Source organism: Chiloscyllium plagiosum, chromosome 4 (assembly GCF_004010195.1).
Source record: "Chiloscyllium plagiosum isolate BGI_BamShark_2017 chromosome 4, ASM401019v2, whole genome shotgun sequence".
NCBI classification, from domain to species: Eukaryota; Metazoa; Chordata; class Chondrichthyes; order Orectolobiformes; family Hemiscylliidae; genus Chiloscyllium; species Chiloscyllium plagiosum.
The window spans coordinates 53861305-53888198 of NC_057713.1; the positions used below are offsets into that span (position 1 = coordinate 53861305).

Here is a 26894-nt window from a genome sequence, read left to right on the forward strand (position 1 = left end):
AGTCCCTCCCCTCTACCTTTTATCTTAGCCTGCTGGACACACTTTCCTCATTCCTGAAGAAGGGCTTATGTCCGAAACGTCGATTCTCCTGTTCCTTGGATGCTGCCTGACCTGCTGCGCTTTTCCAGCAACACATTTACAGCAGGTAATTGGGAAGACTGATAAAATGTTGCCCTTAATTCAAGGGTGTTGGGGTATACGAGTAGGGAAGCCTTACTGCAATTGTATGGATAGTGGTGAGGTTACATCTGGATTACAGAGAGCAGGTTTGGCCCCCTAATTCAAAGATGTCATTTCACTGGTGGTAGTTCAGAGAAAGTTCACTAGGATGATCCCTGGTATGAAGGTTTTGTCTTATGAGAAAAGGCTCAATAGGTTGAGACACTCTACTCATTGGAATTTAGAAGAATGGGCGCTGATCTAATTGAAACTTACAGGATTTTTTTAAAGGGCTTGATAGGGTAAATACTGAGAGAATGTTTCCTCTCATGGAGACTCTAGGATCAAAGGCATTAGTCTCAGAATAAAGGGTGCCAAATTAAGACTGAATTGAGGAGGAATTTCTTCAAGGGTTGAGTCTTTATACCTCCTTGTCAGAGAACTTTTGCAGTGGAGGGGATGTAGAATCCGTGGTAATGCTAGGATAGATGGATTCTTCATTAATAGGAGAGTCAAGGTTACAGAGAAAACGGCAAGTAGATGGATATAGGAATGTCAGATTAGGTGTGTTGAATGGCAGGGCAGGCTCAGCCAAACTGTGGTTGCTATTTTTTATTGTCTTTTACAGTCAGTGCCCTCGATTGAGGGGATCATGTTGGTGAAACTTGTCTGAAGACTAAGTGTCGACTGTTTTAATATAATTTGCAAATTTAGGCAGCATTCACTTTGATCCTACATGTACATTTTAAATGTACAGAGTGAGCAGAAGCTGTTCCAGACCAGAACCTTGTCTATTACCATAACCAAATTTCAGCCAATCTGAGAAACTGCACTTGACCTCTTTCTCTTAACTTCATTACATTTTCTTCTTCGATTTACTGTTCACACTTTTATCCTATGTTTGAGAACATTAGCTCCCCACCTGTTCAAATGCAGTATAGCTCCTATTGTTGAGAACTAATGTTCAATTAACTGGCAAACACCAATTAATCTGAGTTCAGCTCTGTGCTCCTATGACCTTAAATCCATACTAAGATGGAAGTCCATCAGCCTGTATCTTTTAAAAATTCAATGATTATTCATCAGTGGCTCTCTGAAAACATGAAAACATTATTTCCATATCCACAAGTTCTGTCAGGAGCTTGCATCTCAAGGTTCTTGCTTATTCTGAACTCCCAACAAGACCAGCCTTTCCACACTTTTTCCTCTAAATTCATCCCAAATATAAGCCAAGTGAAGTGCTGGTCTTGCCAGTCGCTTACATTCCCATGAACAAAAAAAAATCTTTCTAATGTGTAAAATTGATGTTTTCCAAATGACCCAACTAAATTCAAACCATTCTATTTTTTAAAATTGTGAACGTTTTAACAATGTGTTAATTCAACAGTATTTTTGTCACAATCATATCTTCTAAGTGTCCAAAATATTAAGATACATTTCTATTTAGTTTCTAAGGTGTTGAGATAACAACTATTTATAAGATTAGTAAAACTATTTCAAGAGGTTTCCCTGTGCTAATGTTAACCTTTTCTATAGTTTTCCATTTAATACTACCAAAGTTATTTTAATTATCACAAGCATATTTTAGGTATGTAAAAGAAACCAAAATTGTGAAGTTTTCCATTTTCAATATTATCTGCATTTTGAAGGAAACCTGGCTAATTGAGTCTTGAACTTTAGGTTGTTTGTTTCCTGCCATTTCCTGCTAATTTATTTGAGACCTGAATTAGTGACGTTGGGAAAGCAATTTTTTTTTGAGTCTATACCTGCAAAGAGCTGAAGCGAGACTGTCAGAAATTAGTATAGCCAGCAAAGGAACTTTTAAAGCTGCTCCAAATTGAATAAATTACAGTCAAAGGCCATTCCTTAAAACTTCCCATTTATTAATATTGATATTTAAAAGCTTTGCTGCAATTGCATCCTACTCAGTCACCTATTTGGAATTTGAAAATTCACGTAGCAGAGAAGAATTACCAATCTTGTATTTTTATAAAACGAAATGGACTGCAGTCTGTTTTAGGCAATTCCTCAGTGTCAAGAATTACTTTATTCCAGTGTGCTGTGAATCCTGAATTGACTAAATAGTTTGATGCTGGACTTGCCCCGCTATGGTTGGGGCACTTGCTGAGGTGGGTTCATTGGGTTTCAGCACTGCAGTAAAACATTACCAAAAAGACACAGTCAGATTTGTGTAATTCCTTTTTTTTTCTTGTCCTGCTCATCCACCTGAATGAGATTTGTTTCCTTCAGAGTTTTAGGTTACATTTGGAGTCGAGCCCTGAATGTAGTCCAGAAAAGAGCTGTGCCACTGAATTACTGCTGAAACCAGTTAAAGAGCAATTGGAAAATGGATCAGAAGGTATTGTAGAACAAATTATGCTTGCTGTTAACTACCAGAAAACATACAGTATGATGCTACCTCCTTGGTTTAAACAAATATTGAATATATAAGTGACTAGAAGTCTGTTTCTTTTTTTCCTTATTTTGTGTGAAAGAAATGCATTCTTGACATTTTTTAAAAAAACGTAATGCGCATGCCCAATATCTTCAAACTCCTCAATTAATTGTGTAAAATACCATTTGGTAAGGTCTACATCAGAAAAAGAAATGCCTACTCAAATGCCATCTTTTCATTTGCTATGTCAATAGTATGGAGTGAGTTAGTTAGTAAAGTTTGGTCTGTTTATTCCATGGGCCTAGCTCTACGGAAATTTGAATAGAATTTAGTGAACTCCTTTCACATGAGACCATTTCAAGGAGCAAATAATTATTGCTCTATAGGAAGGGCTAGATCCACGTTCTTTGTTCTTTCTAACAGCTTTGTCAGGGGGAGATATAGTCAGCAATGCTTTGTCAGGCGTTGATCCTGTCTGACAGGTTTGATTTTTTCTTTTGTGTGTGGAGATGACTAGATATATGAATAAGGGTGTAGTGGATGTGGTCCATCTGGACTTCAGTATGGCTTTTGTTAAGGTCTCACATGACAGACTGGGCAAGAAGGTAAGACTTCATGGGCAATTTAGTGGCAGGAGGTAGAGGGTTGAAAATTATTTTATAACTGGACTCCACTGACATACCACAGGTTTGGTGATGACCCCCTTGCTGTTTGTAGTTTTCATCAATGTCTAGACACTAATGTAGGAAGTTTGATCAGTAAGTTCACAAATTGCTGAGATGATCAGTTGTGTGGAGGACAACCTTAGATGCCAGGATAATGTGAACTAGCTGGGCAGAACAATGGGAAGTGGAGTTTAATCTTGCAAAGCGCGAGGTGAAGCATTTTAGAATCATAGAATCCCTACAGAGTGCAAGCAGGCTATTTGACCCATCAAGCCCACCTCTGAAGGGCATCCCACCCCTACCTGTGCATCTTTAGACTGTGGGAGGAAGCCCATGCAGATATGAGGAGAATGTGCAAACTGCACACACAGTCAGTCACCTGAGGGTGAAATTGAACCTCGGCCCCTGGTGCTATGAGGCAGCAGTGCTAATCACTGAACTACCAAGAGGACTAACAAGGCAAGGGATAGAACTACACAACAAATAGTTATGACCCTAGGAAGTATAGAGGATTGAAGGGGCCTTGATGTGCATGTCCATAGATCCTTGAAAGCAACAGGATAGGTAGGTAAAGTGGTTAAGAAGGCATCAGGGATACCTGCATTTACTAGTCAATGTATTGAACACAAGGATGGAGGTTATGTTGGAACAATGCAAGATGTTAGTTATGCCACAGCTGGAGTGCTGTTTGCATTTCTGTTCATACTCCAGGCACTCGGAAGAATGTAATTACATTTAGAGAGAATGCAGAGGAGATTCACCAGAATGTTACTTGCATTGGAACTTTTCAGCTGTGAAGGGAGAGTTGGTGGTCTCAGATTTCCTTACAGCATGGAAAGCTGAGGAACCCCAGAGTGGCACAGAAGTATGAGGGATCAAGATAGAGTAGATACGAAGAAGCCTTTCCTTTGAGTAGAGGCGCCAATAATTAGATTAGATTTAGATAGCGGTCAACAAGTTTAGAGGGGTTTAGAATTTTTTTTTCACCCAGGTATCTGGAACTCATAATCTGAAAGGTGGATAGAATCGTCACAACTTTTAAGTAGTATTTAGATAATTACTGAAGTACCATGGCATCCAAGATTGTAGCAAAGTGCTTGAAAATGGGATGAGGTAGATAGGTGCTAGATGGGCTGAAGGGCCTCTTTCCATGCTGTAAAACTCTAACTCAGTGACTCTCACTGTGCTACTTTATATTCCACCGAAGAGATTATTTGTGTTAGTGCTAAATGATATCTCTGCTCTCCTTGTCCCTACCGTCTACCTCTGAAGAAATTCGGCTTGAGTTGCAGACGTTTTCACGTATAGTAATTTAATCAAAGTTATACTCTTTCTTTCCCTGACACAATTCCTCGAAGGTCAGTTTGGTAACAAAGTTAATGTTGGCATGATATACTTAATTGAATTTTATACCCATACTGTGTTTGATGTTTTGTCCCACAGACTAATTTTCATTTCGTTGTAGTATCTGTTTAGCTCAGTTCAAATTTTATTTTTTGTCTTTACTGAATTACATTGTAGGGTCATTGCTGAAAGAAACGGTACGGACTCTGTTCAGTAATCCTGATTCATTGAAGATGAATGCCAGGTATTTGTCATGGTTTTAGAGTACTCCTGAAACCACCATTTACCAGACCAATTTGGATAAGTGAATAACATGAGTAACTTGTACTAACCAATTTAGCATGAAACTTGTTAATAATTATACAAACAGAACATGCTTCTAAACTATTACACAATGTTAATAAATTTTAATGTTGAACTATTAGCCTTGATTCAAGAGTATGTCAGCCACATCTGAAGACAATGGGTTCAATTGCAATCGACTTTTTTTTTTAAAATTAAGTGCAAGTGATGACTGCAGATGCTGGAGATCAGAGTCGAAAGTGTGGTGCTGGAAAAGCACAGGTGGTCAGGCAGCATCTGAGGAGTAGGCGAATCAATGTTTCGGGCATAAGTCCTTCATCAGGAAAGAGACTGTGAGCTGAGGGAGGAGGGGAAGGTAGCTGAGAGTCTGTTAGGTAGGTGGAGGTGAGGTTAATGTTGAGAGTTCGGAGAGGAGGGTGGAGCGGATAGGTGAGAAGGAAGATGGACAGGTTTTGAGGGTGGTGCCGAGTTGGAAGGTTGGAACTGGGATAAGGTGGGGGGAGGAAAAACTGGTGAAATTGATGTTGTATGGTTGGAGAATGCTGAGGTGGCAGATGAGGCATTCTTCCTCCAGGTGTCGGGTGGTTAGGAAGTGGCAATGGAGGAAGCCCAGGATCTGCATGTCCTTGGCAGAATGGGAGGGGGAGTTGAAGTGTTCGACCTCAGGGTGGTAGGGTTGGTTTGTGTGGGTATCCCAGAGATGTTCTCTGAAGCGTTCTGAGAGAAGGTGTCTCCCCAATGGAGAAGAGACCACATCAGGAGGAACGGATACAGTAAATGCCGTGTGGAAGTGCAGGTGAAACTTTGATTTGGAAAGTTCCTTTGGGGCCTTGGACGGAGGTGAGGGGGGAGGTGTGGGCGCAGGTTTTGCAATTCCTGTGGTGGCAGGGGAAGGTGCTGGGAGGGGAGGATGGATTGGCGAGGGGCGTGGACCTGACTAGGGAGTCGCGAAGGGAATGGCCTTTATAGAAAGGGATAGGGGTGGAGAGAGAAATATATCTCTGGTGGTGGGATCCGTTTGCAGGTGACGGAAATGGTACAGGATGATGCGATGTATGTGGAGGTTGGTGGGCTGGAAGGTGAGGACTGGGGACATTCTGTCCTTGTTGTGGTTGGAGGGGTGGAGTTCAAGGGTGGAGGTGCGGGAAGTGGATCAGATGTGCTGGAGGGCATCATCAACCACGTGGAAGGGGGAAATTGTGGTCTTTAAAGAAGAGGCCATCTGGTGTGTTCTGTGGTGGAACTCCTTGCTGTGGTTGGAGGGGTGGAGTTCAAGGGTGGAGGTGCGGGAAGTGGATCAGATGTGCTGTCATCAACCACGTGGAAGGGGGAAATTGTGGTCTTTAAAGAAGAGGCCATCTGGTGTGTTCTGTGGTGGAACTGGTCCTCCTAGGAGCAGATGTGGCATAGGCGGAGGAATTGGGAATAAGGGATAGTGTCTTCTAGAGAACATCTCTGGGACAATGGCACCAACCAATCCCACCACCCTGTGGCTGAACACTTCAACTCCCCCTCCCACTCCGCCATGGACATGCAGGTCCTGGGCCGCCTCCATTGCTACTCCCTAACCACCCGACGCCTGGAGGAAGAACACCTCATCTTCCACCTCGCGACCCTTCAACTCCATGGCATCAATGTGGATTTCATCAGCTTCCTCATTTCTCCTCCGCCCACCTTATCCCAGTTCCAACCTTCCAACTCAGCACCGCCCTCAGACCTGTTCTATCTATCCATCTATCTTCTCACCTATCTGCTCCACCCTCCTCACTGACCTATCACCATTACCCCCCCCCCACCACCCCCTCCATCTACCTATTACACTCACAGCTACCTCCACCCCCATTTATCTCACCATCCCCTCAGCTCACAGCCTCATTCCTGATAAAGGGGTTTTGCTCGAAATGTCAATCCTCCTGCTCCTCTTGATGCTGCCTGACCCGCTGTGCTTTTCCAGCACCACGCTCGCACCTTTTGTTTTTAAATTATCCATCTACAAGTATGAGTCCTGATCTTCTGACTTGGGAACAGGCCTCCAATTTAGGTTTCTGATGTTTCGTGGGACCCTGTAAAAGTCCAAATTTAATCCCATTCATCCATTGACCTTGTGCAGAAACTTTAAACTTTAAACCTGTGACTGGCCAGAACCAAGCAAATTCTGCTTGATTTATATATTTAGTCACTCAACTGGTTATTTACATAGATTTGGTTAGAGCTTTTCATAGCTGGTCTAAAGCCTCCTGAGCTGTATAAATCAGCTGGAATGTCAAAGCACTCCTGCACCCATGGTAATGTTCACTGCCCATGGACAGTACTCACTCTCCTTCACCCTCCCCAAACCATGGACAATGTTCTTTAATTCCCATCTACTACCACAATCACCCACTGAAATATGACCAGTCTGACCGTCAGCATCTACTGAGTGATGGACATTGCTCAGTTCAGTCCTGGAACATACTTGGGCTGTCCCTGTGCAGCACCTGCTCTCCTTAACCACCTTCTGAAATCTTTGGCTCCTGGCTGGTTGAAGTCAGAACTGTCTGTGGTTGAGGTGGAGGGGCTGTAATTGAACAGTTTCATGCAGGAGGGAAGAGGTAGCTGTTGGCAGGGTATGAGGGGAAGGATTACTATAAAGGGTTTGGGGGATGAAGAGGGAGTAGGTTCCCAGTGATCGCTGTTGGAGTGTGTGAAAGGGGATGTTGTCACTGCCATGGGTAGGAAAAGCTGATTGCTCTTTTGGCAGAGGGGAGAGTGTGAATGATCACTCAGGTGAAAAGATTGGTTTGGCGGGATGGGGGGAGGTTATTGATTGCTATAGAAGAACAATAAGATTGATTGCTTTTGGGGATTGATCACTATCGGACTAGTGGGAAATGCTATTGGTTACCTGCAACTATAGGACAATGAGTAACTATACAGATACCTTGAGAAATTTGGCTTCTACAGTGAGGGGGGAAAAAAAGGCCAAATTGAGTTTACCTCGCTATCCTGCTCTACTTGGAAACTATTGGATTTCAGATATGCTCTGCACAGGATTGGAAGTGCCAGCAAGAAATGAGGAGTTGGGTCCAAATGCAAGAAGGGAGGGGTGAGTTGGCGATCTGTTGGTGATTAGGCGAAAGTGAGGACTGTTGATGCTGGAGATCAGAATCTAAATTAGAGTGGTGCTGGAAAAGCACAGCAGGTCAGGCAGCATCCGAGGAGCAGGAAAATCGACATTTCGGGCAAAACGCTTTTGCCCAAAATGTTGATTTTCCTGCTCCTCAGATGCTGCCTGACCTGCTGTGTTTTTCCAGCACCACTCTAATCTTGATCTGTTGATGATTGTCACTTCTTGGAAAATTTGAGCCATTGTTTCCTCCAGCATTGAAATTAGTGAGATGATTGAGGTACCCATCAAGTTCTCATAGACCATACAAGTAAAGAAGATAGGAGCAGGAGGAGGCCATTTAGCCCTTTGAATCTGCTCTGCTATTCAATTTGATCATAGCTGATCCTCCACCCTGCTCCTGCTTTTTCCCTATAACCTTTGATGCCTTTAGCCCTAAGAACTATATCCAACTCCTTGAAAGCATTCAATGTTTTGCCCTTAACTGTTTTATGCGGTAGAGAATTCCAAAGGCTTACCATTCCCTGGATGAAGAAATTAATCCTTGAGTCAGGCCTAAATGGCCTGTATTCTTAGACTGTGACCATGAGGAACATTCGTCCAGCATTTATCCTGGCTAGTCCTGTTTAAAATTTTATAGGTTTCTGTGAGAACCTCCTATTCTCCTACATTCCAGTGAATATAGTCCTAACCATGCTGTCTCTCTTCATACACCAGTCCTACCATCCCAGGAATTAGTCTGGTAAATCTTTATTGTGCTTCCGCTATTGCCAGAACATCCATCTTCCAATAAGGAGACCAGTACTCAGGGTGTGATCTCACCAAGGCCCTGATCAATTGAAGCAAGACATCCCTATACTTGAATACTCCAGCTTTGAAGGCTAACATACAATTTGCCTTCTGTACACTTATATGCCTACTTTCAGTGACTGGTGTCCAAAGACATGAGGTCTTGTTGCACCTCCCTTTTTCCAATCCATCACCATTCAGATAATCTGCCTTCCTATTTTTGCTATTAGATAACCTCACATTTACCCACATTATAAGTCACCTGCAATGCTCTTGTCCATTCACTCAACTTGTCCAAATCACACTGAACTACCTCTGCAATCTGCTCACAGTTCACCCTCTTATCCAGATTTGATTTCAAATTTAACAATATTTAATTTCGTTCCCTCATGTAAATAATTAATAGCTTTGGATAGTGTGTGAATAGCTTGGGTCCAGCACTGATCCTTGTAGTACCCCACTAGACATTGAATGTCATTCAGAAAATGACCTGTTCGTTCCAATTTCATGCATTTTAATTTTACTTGCTAATCTCATAGGATGTTGTTCAAAGCCTTCTGTCAAATTCAAGTGACCCACATCTACTGGCTTAGTTACATGCTCACAAGCTTCCAGTCTACTTGTCAAGCCTGTTTTCATCAGTTCGTGCTGACTCTGCCCAATCCTGTCATTGTTTTCCAATTGCTGCACTGTTGAATCATCTTTAATGGACCAATAAACTAAAACTGTAGATTGATTGATTTAAATATAATTATAAAACAAGAATGATAAAAGGACAAAACTTCATATTTTGGGATTTGTTTTGATTTTGGTAGTTGGATCTAGTTTTCAGCCAATGTACTTATTTTCAAGCAATTTCTCACAGAATTAAGAAAAGCTGAAGCAGTTGTCAAAGGAAGAAACAAAGTGAACTGGAAAGTTAAGGGATAGGTCAGTAGAAATGCTGTGGCAGATATACAAGAAGGGTGTGGCAGATATACAAGTGAGGGGGGGGGAGATATGATCTAGGAGTAAATACACCATGGCTAACAAAGAAAGTTAAAGATTGTATCATATTGAAAGAAAACACCTATCAGTTCTTCAAAACTTAATTGTGGATCAGTAGATTGGACCATAAAAGGGAGAAAATGGAGTACGAGAGATAGCTAGCTTGATGCCTTAAAAATAGCTAACAACAGTTTCTCCAGATACTTAAAGAAAATAACAACTCTAAACTAAGCATTGATCCTCCAGACAGTAAATCTAGGCAGTTATGAATAGGAAAAAAGGAAATGGCTGGCAAACTGAACAGATATTTTCCATCTAGCTTCACTGTAGAAGGTGCAAGTAACATCCTAGAAATAATTATAAAGGGGAAGGTGAACTTAAAAAAACTATTACAATCACAAGGTTAAGGTGCTTAAAAATGTTTCATATATCCTCCCCTACTTCATGGGCTTCATTAAAATAAATAGTTACTGAATAAGTAGTTGCTTTGGTTGTAATTTTCCAAAATTCAAAATTCTCTAGATTCTAGAAAGGTCTCATGTGAAAAATAGCAAATTTAGCTCCTTTTTATATTTGAGAGGAGGGAGTGAAAAATCTGCAAACTCCAGACCAAATAGCTTAACATCTGTCATGGGAAAATACTGGACTCTATTAGGGGATTATGGAGCTCTTAGAAAATCATAACTGTGATCAGGCAGAGTGAACATAGTCTTGTGATAGGGAAATCAAGCTTCAATATTTTGATGGTTCTTTGAGCAAGTAACAAACCAAGTGGATAAAGGAACCGTGTAAATACTTGAAGCTTCTGAAAGCATTTAACAAGCTGCTAAATCAAAGGATATTGCAAAAAAAGTATGAGCTCATAGTGTAGGCAGTAACACATTTGCATGGATTATTTAGCTCATGGGGAACAGCAGTTTAAATCGGCAATGCCTGGCTTTGCGTAACAAGTAGAATGCAACATGGATCACAGCTGTGGTCTCAACTTTTGCAGTCCATATCAATGATTTGAATGAATGGACCAGATGCGTCTTTGTTACGTTTACTGATAGTGCAAAGATATGTGGAGAGTAAATTGAGGACAGGAGACTGTAAAGGGATATAGATGGGTAACGTGAATGTGGTATCATGTGGGAAAATGTGTCTATGCCTACTTGTACAGGATGAATGGGAAGTTCATATTTTATAAATAGAGAGCTTTGTACAGAGGAATCTAGGACACCAAGTACATGAGTACAAAGTGTTAATGCTGCAAGTAATTAAGGCTGGAAATGTGTTTATTGCAAGGAGGGTTGAATATAAAAAAGACCATTTTACTATAGTTGTGTAGGGTTTTGGTGAGAATGTCTGGAATACTTTTAGTTTAACAGAATAGAAGTACAGAAGAGGCCCTTGTGTTGAGTCCACACTGACAAAAAGCTATTCTAAATTGAAAGTCATCCAGTAATTGACCACAGCCATGAATATTATGACATTTCAATTGCTAATCTGAATAAGTTTTTAAAGGTTGTTAGGTTTCCAACCTCGGAGAAAGTGAGGACTGCAGATGCTGGAGTACCAGAGTTGAAAAATGTCGTGCTGGAAAAACACAGCAGGCCAGGCAGCATCCGAGGAGCAGGAGAATCAACGTTTCGGGCATAAGCCCTTCAGGAATTCCTGAAGAAGGGCTTATGCCTGAAACGTCGATTCTGCTGCTCCTCAGATGCTGCCTGAAACGTCGATTCTGCTGCTTCTCAGATGCTGCCTGGCCTGCTGTGTTTTTCCAGCACGACATTTTTCAACTTGAGTTTCCAACCTCAGCTACTCTACCAGGCAGTGCATTCCAGGTTCCCATCATCCTCTGGGTGAAGAAACCCTCCTGGGTTTCACCTTTAAAATTATACTCACTTTTTGTTTCCTTATTTAAGAAAGGATATAATTAAATTGGAAGTGTGTGCAGCAAATACTCACTTGACTGATTCCTGGGCTGAAGATGTTGTCTTATGAAGAGAGGGTGGACAGATTGGATCTGTAACCATTGGAGTTTAGAAGAATGAGAGGACACCTTATGGAAGAACCTAAACTTACGAACGTGGTTTAAAAACAAGGGATTTGCCATTTACGATAGAGATGTGAGAGTAGTTAGTCTATGAAATTCTGTTTCTCAGACAGTGTTGGAAGCTGGTCATTAAATGTTTTACGGCTGAGTTGATTGACACTCTTACTAGTCGAGAATCTAAGGGTATCAATGTAGATGGAAAAGTAGAGACCCCCACTGAGTATTAAAGTCACCTGTTGGGACTACTACATAACTTAATTGGCATCTGTTGGTGTGCAAACTAATTCTAATCATAATTATGCACACCATCAAACCAAGAAATCAATAACTTTATTAATTGGCCTTATCTCATTGTGTTTTCTCAGTTTGAAAGAGTATGTGACTGTCCATTTCAAATTGTAAAGCGTTACTCTAATTACATTCCAGGATATTTTATTATTAGATTGATTTCCCCAGGCATAACCCTACATTTAACACATTTGGGCTATGTATGACTATGACTAACATAGCTAAATCTAGAGAATGTTTTGAGGTAACAGTCTCGACTTCTAACATTAATAAGCAGCAAAATACTGAAACGTTGAAGGTTTGTATGGAACAGAGACACCAATGTGGACCAGTTGGACCAAATAATGTTTTTTGTGTTGCAGGTACTTAGTAGAGCGAGAAAGGTCCCCCATCTTTTGGAAGGGACAATCCTATTTATCTGAGCAATAGACTTTCAAAGCTATAGGTAGTATGTGGATGACTGATACACTTCAATTTAGGTGAAAGCATTCACACTTGGGTGAAGATTACAGGTTTGACTATAAGGAAATTATTACGGTCTTGGTGATGACCAGTTGCTCTCAAATTTTGAGTTCACTGTAACTGTTGGTGCTTCAACAGGTTTCCTGAAGAAGCTTTTTTTAAAATTTTCACAGTCAGCCTGCTTCGTTCTTGCAAACAGCCAAATTCCTGTCATCTATTTTAAACTTTAGTAAGGAAGCCCGCTTCCATTTTCCCAGTAGTTGCATGGATACAGTACTTCACTTCATGTGAAATTGTAAAATTGTAAATTGAAATCTATATATATCTTAAAAATCCGTATCCGAAAGAACTCTTTCAATGGGTTTATTTGCAATCAAATGTGATAAGCAAGAAATAATGCACAATAATATGCCACTATTATATTTTTGCTCCTCACTCCTCAGTATGCCTGATTTATTATGGAAGCTGTGCATCCTTGCTTCGACCAAAACACAGTTCTTCTGGGGCTTTCAATTATTGGTCATTTTTCAGGATGTTCATTGATGTCCTCTTCATCAAGTACTTGAGAGGAGACATTGCTTGGCTTGAAAACATTATACGAAGTAATATTGTGATCACGATTAGAAGTTTCTGCTTTTATTCGTGACTAGATATCTTGGCAACAACTGGTTGAATGGAGGTACAATTATATGTGAATAATGTAGTCCTAGTTGTCTTCCCTCTAAATATAAATTGTAGAGTTGATAAAAGTACAGTTTGAGAAAATATTCTATTTTTTAACAAACAATGTTAACTTTTATTCTTTCAAAGTGTATCTTTGTCTAATCAGCCAACTGTAGTGAAGAACACTGCAGATCCCTCTGAACTTTGTGTACAGAAAGAAACTAAACCAATCATCACAGCAGGAGATGGAGTTCAGCAATCAAACATCGTAAGTGTCCACTCACATTAAGTAGGAGATCATGTTACTTTTTTGAACCCTATTGTTAATTGGATCTGTTCTTAGGGTTTGCTGCAAAAAGTTAGCACGTCGAAGAGCAAAGTTCATTTGTTAATATGTGAAATGTATCTTCAACCACTGTCTAACTTATGATCTCCACCGATATCTGGGATACAGGTTGTCACAGTTAGACATTTCAATTACTTGTCTTTAACTTGGAATTTAAAATTGTACTGTGTCAGAAGTGGGCAAAGCTAGGCTGACTTAAAACAATAACTCCTACAAAACTAAAAGAATCTGATTAATTACTAACTTGCGTTGTTTCATTTGCGAGATGACATGTTCAATAACTTGCACTAATTACATGAATGTAAGCTTCTTTCTCTAGTGATTGGACAATGAGATTTTGGAGTAAGCACTGCATTGTGCCTGTTTCAATTCAATAAAATAGGTGAAAATCATTTGCTGGTTAATTGATTGCCAGGATATTTCTCTGACCAAAATCACCCTGCTGGTTTAAAATTTAAACAAAATCTGATATTAATGCTGACTGACAGTTAACTAGGTGCACTGTCCATGGCAAAGTTAAAAATCTCACAACACCGGGTTATAGTCCAACAGTTTAATTGGAAGCACACTAGCTTTTGGAGCGACGCTCCTTCATCAGATGATAGTGGATGGCTCGATCGTAACACAGAATTTATCGCAAAAATTTACAGTGTGATGTAACTGAAATTATACATTGAAAAATTGATTGTCTGTTAAGCCTTTCATCTGTTAGAATACAGTGATAGTTTCACTTCTTTCATGTGATTTAACTTTGTACACCCCAGTCCAACACCGGCATCTCCAAATCATGTCCATGGCAATGCATCTACCAGTCAGATAACAATCGCGGACCAATAGCGCACTCCTCATACAGTGGAAGTGTTGTTGTTGTTGCTGCAAAATGTGATGCACACAAGATGAAAAACTTTGATAAAATGCATATAATCATAGAGATGTACAGCATGGAAACAGACCCTTCGGTCCAACATGTCCATGCCGACCAGATATCCCAACCCAATCTGGTCCCACCTGCCAGCACCCGACCCATATCCCTCCAAACCCTTCCTTTTCATATACCCATCATTTACCCTATCCATGCCCCTCATAATTTTGTAAACCTCTAGAAGGTCACCCCTCAGTCTCCGCTCCAGGGAAAACAGCCGCAGCCTGTTCAGCCTCTCCCTATAGCTCAAATCCTCCAACCCTGGCAACATCCTTGTAAATCTTTTCTGAACCTTTTCAAGTTTCATAACATCTTTCTGATAGGAAGGAAACCCAAAATGCACGCAATATTTCAACAGTGGCCTAACCAATGTCCTGTACAGCTGCAACATGACCTCCCAACTCCTGTACTCAATACTCTGACCATTAAAAGAAAGCATACCAAAAGTGACCTTCACTACCCTATCTACCTGTGACTCCACTTTCAAGGAGCTATGAACCTGCATTCCAAGGTCTCTTTGTTCAGCAACACTCCCTAGGACCTTACCATTAAGTGTATAAGTCCTGCTAAGATTTGCTTTCCCAAAATGCAGCACCTCGCATTTATCTGAATTAAACTTCATCTGCCACTTCTCAGCCCATTGGCCCATCTGGTCACGATCCTGTTGTAATCTGAGGTAACCCACTACACCTCCAATTTTGGTGTAATCTGCAAACTTACTTACTGTACCTCTTATGCTCACATCCAAATCATTTAAGTAAATGACAAAATGTAGAGGATCTAGCACCGATCCTTGTGGCAGACCACTGGTCACAGGCCTCCAGTCTGATAAACAACCCTCCACCACCACCCTCTCACTTCTACCTTTGAGCCAGTTCTGTATCCAAATGGCTAGTTCTCCCTGTATTCCGTGAGATCTAACCTTGCTAATCTGTCTCCCATGGGGAACCGCGTCGTAACCTTGAGTAAGGATGTCTTGTTGCAGTTATATGGGGCCTTGGTGATGAAACACGATGAGTATTGTGATTAGATTAGATTACTTACAGTGTGGAAACAGGCCCTTCGGCCCAACAAGTCCACACCGACCCGCCGAAGCGTAACCCACCCATACCCCTACATTTACCCCTTTACCTAACACTACGGGCAATTTAGCATGGCCAATTCACCTGACTTGCACATCTTTGGACTGTGGGAGGAAACCGGAACCCCCGGAGGAAACCCACGCAGACACGGGGAGAACGTGCAAACTCCACACAGTCAGTCGCCTGAGTCGGGAATTGAACCCGGGTCTCTGGCGCTGCGAGGCAGCAGTGCTAACCACTGTGCCACCGTGCCGCCCACCAGTGTGCAGTATTGATCTCGTAGTCTGAGGAAGGACATTCTTGCTGTTAAGGAAGTCCAGCGAAGGTTGACCAGACTGATTCCTGGGATGGCAGGACTCACATATGAGGAAGGACTTTATCAGCTGGGCTTGTACTCTCTCATTTAGAAGAATGAAGGCGATCTCATAGAAACATATAAAATCCTGTTGGAACTGGACAGGCTAGATATGGGAAGAATGTTCCTGATGTTGGTGAAGTCTAGAACTGGGGATCTAGGCATAAGCCATTCAAGACTGAGATGAGGAAGAATTTCTTCACTTAAGAGTTGTGAACCTGTGGAATTTTCTACCACAGTAAGCTTGGGGCCAGCTCATTAGATATATTCAAGAGGAAGCTGGATGTGGCTCTTGCAGCTAAAGAGATCAAAGGGCATGAAGAGAAAGCCGGAATGGGATTCTGAGATTGCATAATCAGCCATGATCATATTGAATGGTAGTGCAGGCGCAAAGGGCCCAATATTCCTGCACCTATTTTCTATCATTCAATGAATGGGCAATTGTAAGTGCAGAGTGTGACATGTAGATAGATTTCCATTTTAGTGAATTGGAAAACAGGTTTGTGTTTAAATAGCATCTTTCACAATATTTGGATCTCCCAAAGCCACGTTTGAAGTGTTGTCACTGTTGTGAGGTAGGCTTGGTATAATTTAAATAGAAATGCCACCCAGATAGATAGGGTTGTTAAGAAGGCATAGTTTTTTGGCTTTTATTAATAGAGGGACTAAGTTCTGGAACCAGGAGGTTATGCTCAGCTGTACAAAGCTCTGGTACGGCCACACTTGAAGTATTGTGTACAGTTCTGGTCACCGCATTATAAGAAGGATGTGGAAGCTTTGGGAAGGGTGCAGAGGAGATTTACTAGGATGTTGCCAGGTTTGGAAGGAATGTCTTACAAGGAAAGGCTGAGGGCCTTGAGGCTGTTCTCGTTAGAAGAAGGTTGAGAGGTGACTTAATAGAGACATACAAGATAATCAGAGGGTTAGATAGGGAGAGCCTTTTTCCAAGTATAGGGATGGCAAACACAAGGGGACACCACTAGGGAAGATAGGTATAAGACAGATGTCAGAGGTAGTTTCTTTACTCAGAGTAGTAAGAGTATGGAATGTTTGCCTGCAACGGTAGTAGATTCGCCAAGTTTAAGTGCATTTAAGTCATCATTGGACGGGCATATGGAAGTACATGGGATAGTGTAGGTGGGATCGGCTTCAGATTAGTATGACAGGGCGGCGCAACATCAAGGGCCAATGGGCCTGTACTGCTCTGTAATGTTTTAAAAAAAAAAATGTGGATGCAAGACTGCACTGAAGGTATATGTAATTAAGTTTATATTTATTTCTACAGGATGCTGGACAGAAAAGAATCGGAGCTATTTCCTGCACCACATGTGGAATGTTGTATGCAGCTTCTATTCCAGAAGATGAAGCTCAGCATTTTCAGTTTCACAAACGTTTTATTAGTGCTGTAAAATATGTGGTAAGTAAACAGTGCATTATAAGTTGAGGTGGTTTGAAATTTTGGTTGCTTTGACAGTGTGAAGTTAGTCTCGAATAAAGTGATGGGGACTGCAGTTATCATTATATCTGCCATTCACAAACATGCTGAAGTGTAATGATCATTCTTCTAGTAAAAGGATAGAATGGGTGCAAAGACTTGCAGCTGATCAGTATGAATGACTGGCATAAAATATTTGAAAGTATTTTAAATGTGTGATTTTTATATTTTAAAAAAATTCCTCAATTTTGCCATCACTATAAGTTAGTTTTTTCAAATCATTATTCTGCATTTTGGTTTTCTGTGCCCTCTTCACTGGAGAGGGTGATGTGAGCAGTGTCAAAACTCTATTGATATAGCTGCTGAACTGTTGCGTAAATTGCATTTTCAGCACAACCTTTCTTTCTTCCTTCACCCTTTCAAAAATAACATCCTTTGCAGCAGAGTGAGGATGAAGCACATTTCAGTCATCTTAACAAACCTTGCTACTTTGCAATGTCTTAAAGTGGATTGTTTTTCATCTTTAAAAGACATCAGTACTGAAGGAGGGCACCACTTGGAATGTGAAAACCTTGCTCTCTTTAAATTGTAATTTCCATTCTGGGAAGATCATTTCTCGTTCCAAAACTACAAATATATTGGAGATGATCACTGTGCCTCAAATTGAAATTTCGCATCATTGAAGCATTTTGTGGGGCTTCCCTTGTGGTTCTGTACATTTTTTTTCCTCCCAGTCCCTGTGTTAACCTTAATGCTCCAGTTTGAATAAAACATGCTAGTTGAATTGTGTTTAATACTGGTACATTGACTAATATGAATAAATATTTCACAATTTGCATAGATGCTATTTCTTATTAGTGTCAAATGATCATTTTAAATCTAATTTTAAACTGATTTTTCAACTAGGGCTGGAAGAAGGAGCGAATTTTAGGTGAATATCCTGATGGTAAAATAATAATGGTTCTTCCCGATGATCCAAAATATGCCTTAAAAAAGGTAGCTATGTTTTCTTTACCACAGTTTACTGTTCTGCTTTGTTCAGAAACCTGGGTGCACCTTACAGGAAACATTCTGTATGCTACAAATTCAGCATGACTTCAGAAATCCCAGAAAATGCCATTGTTTATTAAATGATTGTAATTTAATTTTAAATGATTATTAAAAATTATTCCATCTTAAAAATATTACAGTTGAAATCCTAAGGAGTAAGCCATTTAGCCCCTTAACCTGTCTATCATTTATTGTGACCTTAACTCCATATGCCTGCCTTTAGCTTTCAACACTAAATACTGCTTAATTTAAAAAAAAATTATCTATCTCTCACATAAAACTAACAACTGGTCTAGCATCAACCGCCTTTTGTGGAAGAGCTTTCCAAAATTCCTCCTGTGTATGATTACTTCCTAACGACTCTCCTGAACAGTCTGGTCTTCAGTATTAAACTATGCCGTTTAGTTCTAGAACCTCCAATCCCTAAAAATATTTTATCTTTATCTTGCCTGTCTTTTCCTGTTAATATTTTGACTTCGGTTGGATCACCCCTTAACCTATTAAGTTTAGGGAAAAAAAAGTCCCAATTTGTATAATCTCTCCTTATTGCTTAACCCATGAAATCCAAGTGCCATTCTTCTAAACGTGTGTTGTATTCTCTCCAAATCCAATACATCCTCCCTAACACTTGGTACCCAGATTTGTTCTAAGTTTTCCAAGTAGGCTCTAACCAGGTTTTTGTACTGCAGCATAACTTGTGTCCTTCTTTTCAAGTCCTGTAGATATAAAGGATAGCCTTTCATTACTGCCTTGATTATTTTCTGCATCTGTTTGTGACATTTGAAAGATCTATGCATCTGAACCTCCAAGTCTCTTTGGACAGCCACTGTATTTAAACTTCATACCATCTAGAAAATACCCTAATCTGTCCTTTCTCATCCAAAGGATACTTGTGTTGATATCTATTTTCCATAGTTGTTTTGCCCATTCACCTAGTATTTAAATACTCCTTTATAATGTTATGCTGACATCTACATTGTGAATTGGATATATAACTTTCAATGACTCTAATAATGTGAATAGTTGAGACCCTAACACATCCTTGTGGGATACTATCAGTCGTTTCCTGCCAGTTTGTGTCACTACCCATTATCCCAGTTTCTATCACCTGCCACTCAACCAATTCCCCAGCCATGTCAGTAATTTGCCCCTCATTGCCTGTGCTTCTGCCTTGGTTAATGGTCTCTTATGTGTGACTTTATTAAATGCCTTGTGGAAGATCCTATTAAAAAAATCCATTGACGTTCCTGCGTCCTCTACATTAGTCACCTCTACAAAAAACTGAGGTTTATCAGACATGACCTGTCATGAATCCATGCTGGCTGTCCCCGATTAACTGAAAATTTACGGTGTTGGATTATAGAATCCAACTATTTCTCCACTATGAATGTTAGGCTAACTGGACTGTAATTCCCTGGTTTTCCTTTCACTCTTCTTCAAAACCAGAGTGAAATATGCAATTCCCTATTAAGTTCATTTAGACCTCTGAGGAACACAAATCATGTAAATTGTACAAAGTTGGATTCAATGACTTTTAAGAATTCTCACAGCATTTAATTAAATTCAATGTAATGAACTAAAACCTGTATTTAAAAGTCATAGAGTCATAGAGATGTACAGCATGGAAACAGACCCTTCAGTCCAACCCATCCATGCCGACCAGATATCCCAACCCGATCTAGTCCCACCTACCAGCACCCGGCCCATATCTCTTCAAACCCTTTCTATTCATATACCCATCCAAATGCCTTTTAAATGTTGCAATTGTACCAGCTTCCACCACTTCTTCTGGCAGCTCACTCCATACCTGTACTACACTCTGTGTGAAAAAGTTGCCCCTTAGGTCACTTTTATATCTTGCCCCCCTCACGCTAAACCTATGCCCTCTAGTTCTGGACTCCCTGACCTCAGGGAAAAGACTTTGCCTATTTACCCTATCCATGCCCCTCATAATTTTGTAAACCTCTATAAGGTCACCCCTCAACCAACGACGCTCCAGGGAAAACAGCTCCAGCCTGCTCATCCTCTCCCTGTAGCTCAAATCCTCCAACCCTGGCAACATCCTTGTAAATCTTTTCTGAACCCTTTCAAGTTTCACAACATCTTGTAAAGCAAGACAGTTACTTTTACACAACGCCTTTCATGACACTAGGCCATTCCAAAGCACATCAGACTAATGAAAGTCACCCTTATAATGTAGGAACCACAGCACCCATCTGGGAGAAGCAAGCTCTTATAAATGACCTTGGTAATGACCAAACAATTGGTTTTTGTAATTTTGATTTTCTATGAAATGTTTCCATGCAGATGAGATCTTAAAGTACACATTGAAATTTTATCTAAATGTATTCTTACCTGTGCTGCCATCAATGATCATCAGAACTTTGAAATAATAGGATTCTACTGATTCTGTAGCTTAAAACAATGCCTGAGCAACTATGCTTTGATGAAAAACTACAAATTTAAGACTTTTTTAAAGTCAACTGACTAACCTATGTATTCATAGCATTTTTGTTTTATCTTCTGGTTTCATGCTTTCTGGTGTTTTTTATTTATGGATGTTAAAAGCATTGTGCCTTTAGAGAGTCATGCAGCATGGAAATAGATCCTGCAGTCTAACCAGTCCATGCCATTCATGATCCCTAAACTAAATGGGTCCCACCTGCCCATATAGCTTCAAACATTTCTTATTCATGTACATATCCAAATGTCTTTTAAATGTTTTAACTGTACCCACATCAACACTTTTTTGGGAGCTCATTCTACACATGAGCTACTCCTGTTTTTAATTTTTTAAAAATTGCCCCTCTTTCTTTTTTAAATCTTTCTGCTCTCACCTTAAAAATATGGCCTCTGGTCTTGAAATCCCCCATCCTAGGGAAAAGGTACCTGCCATTCACCTTATAAATCATTCACCCGTCATGATTTATAAACCTCTAAGGTGTGCGTAAACACTTTTGAATATCAACCTGTGTAAACTTGCAAGGGATTGTTTCTATTATAAGAACATAAAGATCATTTAAAGGCTAAGTTCAGTAACATATTGGTCTCAATACACAATTATATTTACCACAGGTTGAAGAGATTCGAGAAGTTGTTGATAATGACCTTGGGTTTCAGCCAGCAGAACTTAAGTGTCCTTCCAGGACAAAGACACTTCTTTTCATCTCTAATGAGCGGAAAGTAGTTGGCTGTTTAATTGCAGAACACATACAGCAGGTTTGTAATTTTTCAACGTTTTAAAAATCAGTTTAGAAATTATTCCATTTGTATTTTGAATGTAGTTATAAACAGTCACTTATTGCAAAGAGCGATGTTCCAATTTGTAAACAGCAAAGTAGAAAGCAGAATATGTCGGGTCAGTACAGTTGTTTATGTGGTGCATTTTTAAAAATTTCCTTCCTTATTCCAGTTCTCTAATTAGCATTTTGTATAGTTGCTTAAAACTGGCAAGCTAAATAATCATCCTTTTACAGACAACAATCTGTTCTGTTTAAATCAATGGAAGTGAAAGCCTTTTTCCTATTTTAATTTTTGCAGGGCTTCAGAGTTATAGCAGATAAAGCCAATCAGCAATCATCAAGTGATGCAATTATGCTTGAACGCCAACGAGCGTGGTGTTGTTCAACCAATCCAGAGCCTGCAATCTGTGGAATAAGTAGGGTATGGGTCTTCAGTATGATGCGACGGAAGGCAATTGCAACAAGAATGACTGACTGCCTTAGGTAAAAAAAAACCTGCATGTATAGTATGTCTTCAGGTTTTCAAAATATAGATATGTAGTTGCAATCCACAAATAAATCTTCTATCCATGCCTCTCAATTTTGTAAACTTCTATCAGTTCACCCCTCATCCTTTGACATTTAAGTAAAAACAAACCATGTTTGTCCAATCTTTCCCCATAGCTAATACCCTCCAAGCCAGGCAATACCTTGGTAAACTATTTCTATCCTAAGCCTCCATGTCCTCCTGGTAGTGAGGCAATCAGATCTGTACACTATATTCCAAATGTGGTCGAAGTAAAGTTCGTTACAGCCGCAACATGACTCTTCCCAGACTAATGAAGGCAAGCATGCCATGGCCTCCTTGACCACCTTATCCACTTGTTTTGCCACTTGCAGGGAACAGTTGACCTGTACATCTAGATCCTTCTAAATGTTGATATTGCTAAGGATTCTGTCATTTACTGTATAGTTTCTGCCTGCAGAGATCTCCCAAAATGCATCACCTTGTATTTGTTTGGATTAAACTCCACCCAAGTCTCCAGCCTATTTTTATCCTGCTGTATCCTCTGGCAGTCCTCCTTATATGCTCATAAGAAAGAGGAGCAGAATTAGGCCACTCGACTCATCGAGTCTGCTCTGCCATTCAATCATGGCTGATATGCTCCTCATCCCTCACCTCATGCCTTCTCCCCATAAACCTTCAACCCTTCATCACTTATAATCTGTCTAAGTCCTCCTTTTAATTTACTCACTGTCCCAGCATCCACCGCACTTCGGGGTAGCGAATTCCACAGATTCATAACCCTTTGGGAGAAGTTGTATCTCCTCAACTCTGTTTTAAATTTGCTATCCTAAGACTGACACCTCATCCTAGAATGTCCCACAAGAGGAAGCATCCACTCCACATCTGTTTAATCGTCTTAAATATCTCCATTTGATCTCCCCTCATTCTTCTAAATTCCAGAGAGTATAGGCCTAAATTATTCAATCGCTCTTTATACAACAAACCCCTCATCTCTCGGATCAATCTAGTGAACTCCTCTGAACTGCCTCCAATGCCACTGCATCTTACCTTAAATAAGAGGAACAAAACTCTAGGTGCTGTCTTACCAATGCCTTGTATAGTTGCAACAATACTTCCTTACCTTTTATATTCTATTCCTTTGGCTATAAAAGTCAACATTCCATTCGCTTTCTTTATTATCTGCTACATCTGTGTGCAGGTTTTCTGTGACTTGTTAACTGCAGGTTCCCCAATCTGTGTGATCTGCAAAATGACAAATCGGCCACCCTTTTGTTCTCCTCCAAATAAATTATATTACAAACAGGGGTCCCAGTACTGACCCCTGCGGAACACCACTAATCACCAGTTTGAAAAGCATTCACCACTATTCTCCCTCCCCTCCCCTCCCCCTCGCCCTCCCTCTCTGTCTCTCTCCCTCACCCTCCCTAAAGCCAGTTCTGCATCCATCTTACCAGCTCTCTATGGATACCATGTGACTTGTATCTCTTGTATCAGCCTGCAATGAGGGACCTTGTCAAGGCCTTCTAAAGTCTGTATAGCAAACATCTTCCACCCTGCTCTCATCAATCATCTTTCATTTCCTCAAAAGAAGTTAAATCACATTTGTGAGCCATGACCTTCCCCATGCAAAGCCATGCTGTCTATTGCTAATAAATCCATATTTTTCCAAATGCAGTAAATCCTATACCTAAGAATCTTCTCCAATAATTTCCCTACCACTGAAGTAAGGCTCATGGCCTGTAATTCCCCTTTTGTAATAAAGGCTATCATAGCATTTGCTAAGGCTGGATCGTTAAGTATTTTTGAAGCTGAGATAAATTATTAATGAGGAAGGGAATTGAGTGCTATGGGGGAAAGCAGAGCTAAGGATTATCGGATCAGCCAAAGTATTATGGAGTAGACTGTTTGGGCTGAATAGTTTGCTTGGGCTCCATCATCTTATGGTCTTATGATTGTTCACTATATCCTTTTCCTTGATGCTTTCAGCAATCCGGTGGAGGGTCACCCAAGTCTGTCCGAATACCATGATTTCACAGTTTTTCATGTCTTTAGAAAGGAGAATAAGAGTTTTTTTTTAAAAAGTGGATAACCACCTGCTTCCCCACAAGTTCTGTCTGTCATGTTCTTGCTTATTTACTTTATCTAAATCCATTTGCATCTTTTGTGTCCTTCTCATTGTCTATTTACCCACCAAACGTTCTGATTGATGGAAAATTTGGATACTTTGTACTCATCTGTATAATTAATGCATGTTGTAATTATAAGGCCTAAGTACAGACCACCCCCTAAAATTTTAAATAACTTGTCCTTCCATTAATCAATCAATACTAATATATTGCTCCCAATACTCATGATCTGTTTGTATAATAACATGCTGTGGCACTTGCTTTTTAAAAATCTAAATATTACTACATCTACAAATTGCAGAGAAAGTAACAGATTTTTAAAATGCAATTTCCCTTTTCTAAAATGTGAGCAGGCTTTACCAAATTATATTGTGATTTTTTTCTGCGTCCTGTTGTAGCCATATTAATGTCACCTTAATTCTGCCAGCCTCCTTTCATACAATCATAGAATCACTATAGTGCAGAAAGAGACCATTTTGAAAACTGCAATGGTATATTTTAGTATAAATGCACTACGTTCTTGCTTCTTTTAACCTCCTGCTTTAATTAAAACTTCGATCATATCTTTGTTTCTTGCCCTTTTTTCTCTATTCTAAATTGCTCACTTCCAAAACCCACTTCTCCAATAAAATGGTGTGAAGCATTCATCTAATTGGATGTGTTATGTAAATGATATTTATATTTCCATAAAGAAATGTATTTAGAATTTTTTTCATTAATTTGGTTAAACTGACTCTGAAATGTAGTTTTGAGGGACATGTGTAAGGTGTGGAAATCGCTAATTATCTAAAGGAACATCTTTTGTGCAACAAGGGGAAATCAAGAGTGTATGTGAAGCTGGACCCAAAAATGTCCAGCCATGTTTAGCAGGTTATGCCCTTTAATTTACTGACAATGATACTGTATTCAATTTTAAAATAAAACATTTATTATTTTTCCAGGAGCAGTTTTGTATATGGATCGTATTTGAGTAAAGATGAGATTGCATTCTCCGACCCGACTCCAGATGGCAAACTCTTTGCAACGCAGTATTGTGGAACACCCAGATTCCTTGTATACAACTTTGTCAGCTAACCTCACAGATTGATATGAGACTTCGCAATTAATGGTGATGATGTCTTAATACAGCTTTTGACAATTGGTGTAGTTGTGTGTGAACTCTTCACAAATGTGACCCATGTTTTTGGGAGCTAGACTGAAGGAACTGTTACTTTTTATTAATGTGAACTCAGGACTGATTGCAACCAAATGGTTGTTTTTATATTTTAGAAAACTGGAATGGATGCAGTAACATTTGAAAAATCTGATTTTTATTTTTATTTTGAAACTGAAATAGTTTGACTCTTTCAGAAAAGCATGCCTTTTAGTTTATTCATGTTTACAGATTTTATGTAAGGCAGGCAAATCATTAACTGTAAAAATGTTGAAAACTTGTTATACAATGTACATAAAATATGCTATAAAACTAAGACAATTAGTGTTGGTGTTTCTAAACGGTTCTATGACTTGTTTGGTTTGTCAGCAAACAAGCAGCTTTGAATGTGTTTTTCCTTTGGGAGAATGAAGTGAGTGGTCTGATATCTAGGTCATTGTAGAAGATGATACTGGAACTTTCCTAGTTTGCTTTCAGGGAAATTGGACCGCTGTAGTAAAAACTCTGCTTTTGAAGTTGTTTGATTTAGTTGCATATTTTATCAAACTATTAAAATCTCTGGAAATCTCCAGTTGTCATTGTTCAAAATGTAATACCTCATTTAGTATTGATGTTAAACCACTGCAATATTTGGTGTCCAAGATGAAGGAAAATGGGCACCTGGTATTAGTGTCTTGACTCTGGTTTTGAAAAGATTTGTGTAATTTACTAAGAGTAGCATATATAAATCTGATTGTGCCTTTTTAGTGTAGGTCAAACTTTGAGATTAAATGCAGTGGTTTCAACTGGTCGAACTCTCTATTGGATAACTACAGTAACTTTCATAGGCTTTATTTTAAAACTCTAAAGGGAGAACCTGTGCAATAACATCTGTAAGCAAGCTATTTCTTCAAAACATGATTGAAAGGCTATGACCAACCTCTGTGATAAACACTGCAGTAAAATTTACTGACGACCTCTATTTCCTCCCACTTCCATGCTGTTTGTTTTTGATCTGTACTATTGAGTCTTGATTTTTGATTTGTGATGGAGAGAACAATTAGATCTGAAGGCAAGAGGCTGAAGAACTTGCCTTTTAAAACTTCTTCTGTCATGTTAAATAACGTATAGTTTTATCAGAACTAAACAGGCCTAAACAACACTTAGGATTATGCTTTTAAAAAGTATATAAGAAATCCAGCCTGGAGATGTCACAAATCAGTCTATTTATCTTTTCTATTGTATTTGTAGTTGAATCATGCGATAGTTTTGAAACTATAAAATTCAGAGTATATGTCCCAATAGGATTGAAATTTAAATGCCTCCATTTTGAAGATCTAATGTGTAAAATCAGTTTTGTATCTTTAAACCTGCTGATTTTTATACAGCTTGCAAATATTTTACATGTATTCATCAAGGGATGTTTCTCCACAGTAAGATTGTGCCAAGATTTGATTGAGCCACTGTAAGCCATTGGAGGCCCCTAGTTAAGCCATA

The 26894-nt window shown here is 39.7% G+C and overlaps 1 protein-coding gene across 1 annotated transcript in view; it reads left to right on the forward strand.

The window, feature by feature from the left end:
* LOC122549046 (N-acetyltransferase ESCO1-like) overlaps positions 1-25734 on the forward strand; it is a 41969-nt gene extending 16235 nt beyond the window's left edge. Inside the window, exons 3-10 of the mRNA XM_043688228.1 lie at positions 2410-2518; positions 4741-4807; positions 13347-13467; positions 17190-17321; positions 18246-18335; positions 21465-21608; positions 21930-22114; positions 25207-25734. Of these exons, the coding sequence (XP_043544163.1) occupies positions 2410-2518; positions 4741-4807; positions 13347-13467; positions 17190-17321; positions 18246-18335; positions 21465-21608; positions 21930-22114; positions 25207-25339 (981 nt within the window). The 3' untranslated portion in view covers positions 25340-25734. The remainder of the gene's footprint in view (positions 1-2409; positions 2519-4740; positions 4808-13346; positions 13468-17189; positions 17322-18245; positions 18336-21464; positions 21609-21929; positions 22115-25206) is intronic.
* Positions 25735-26894: the final 1160 nt, after the last annotated feature.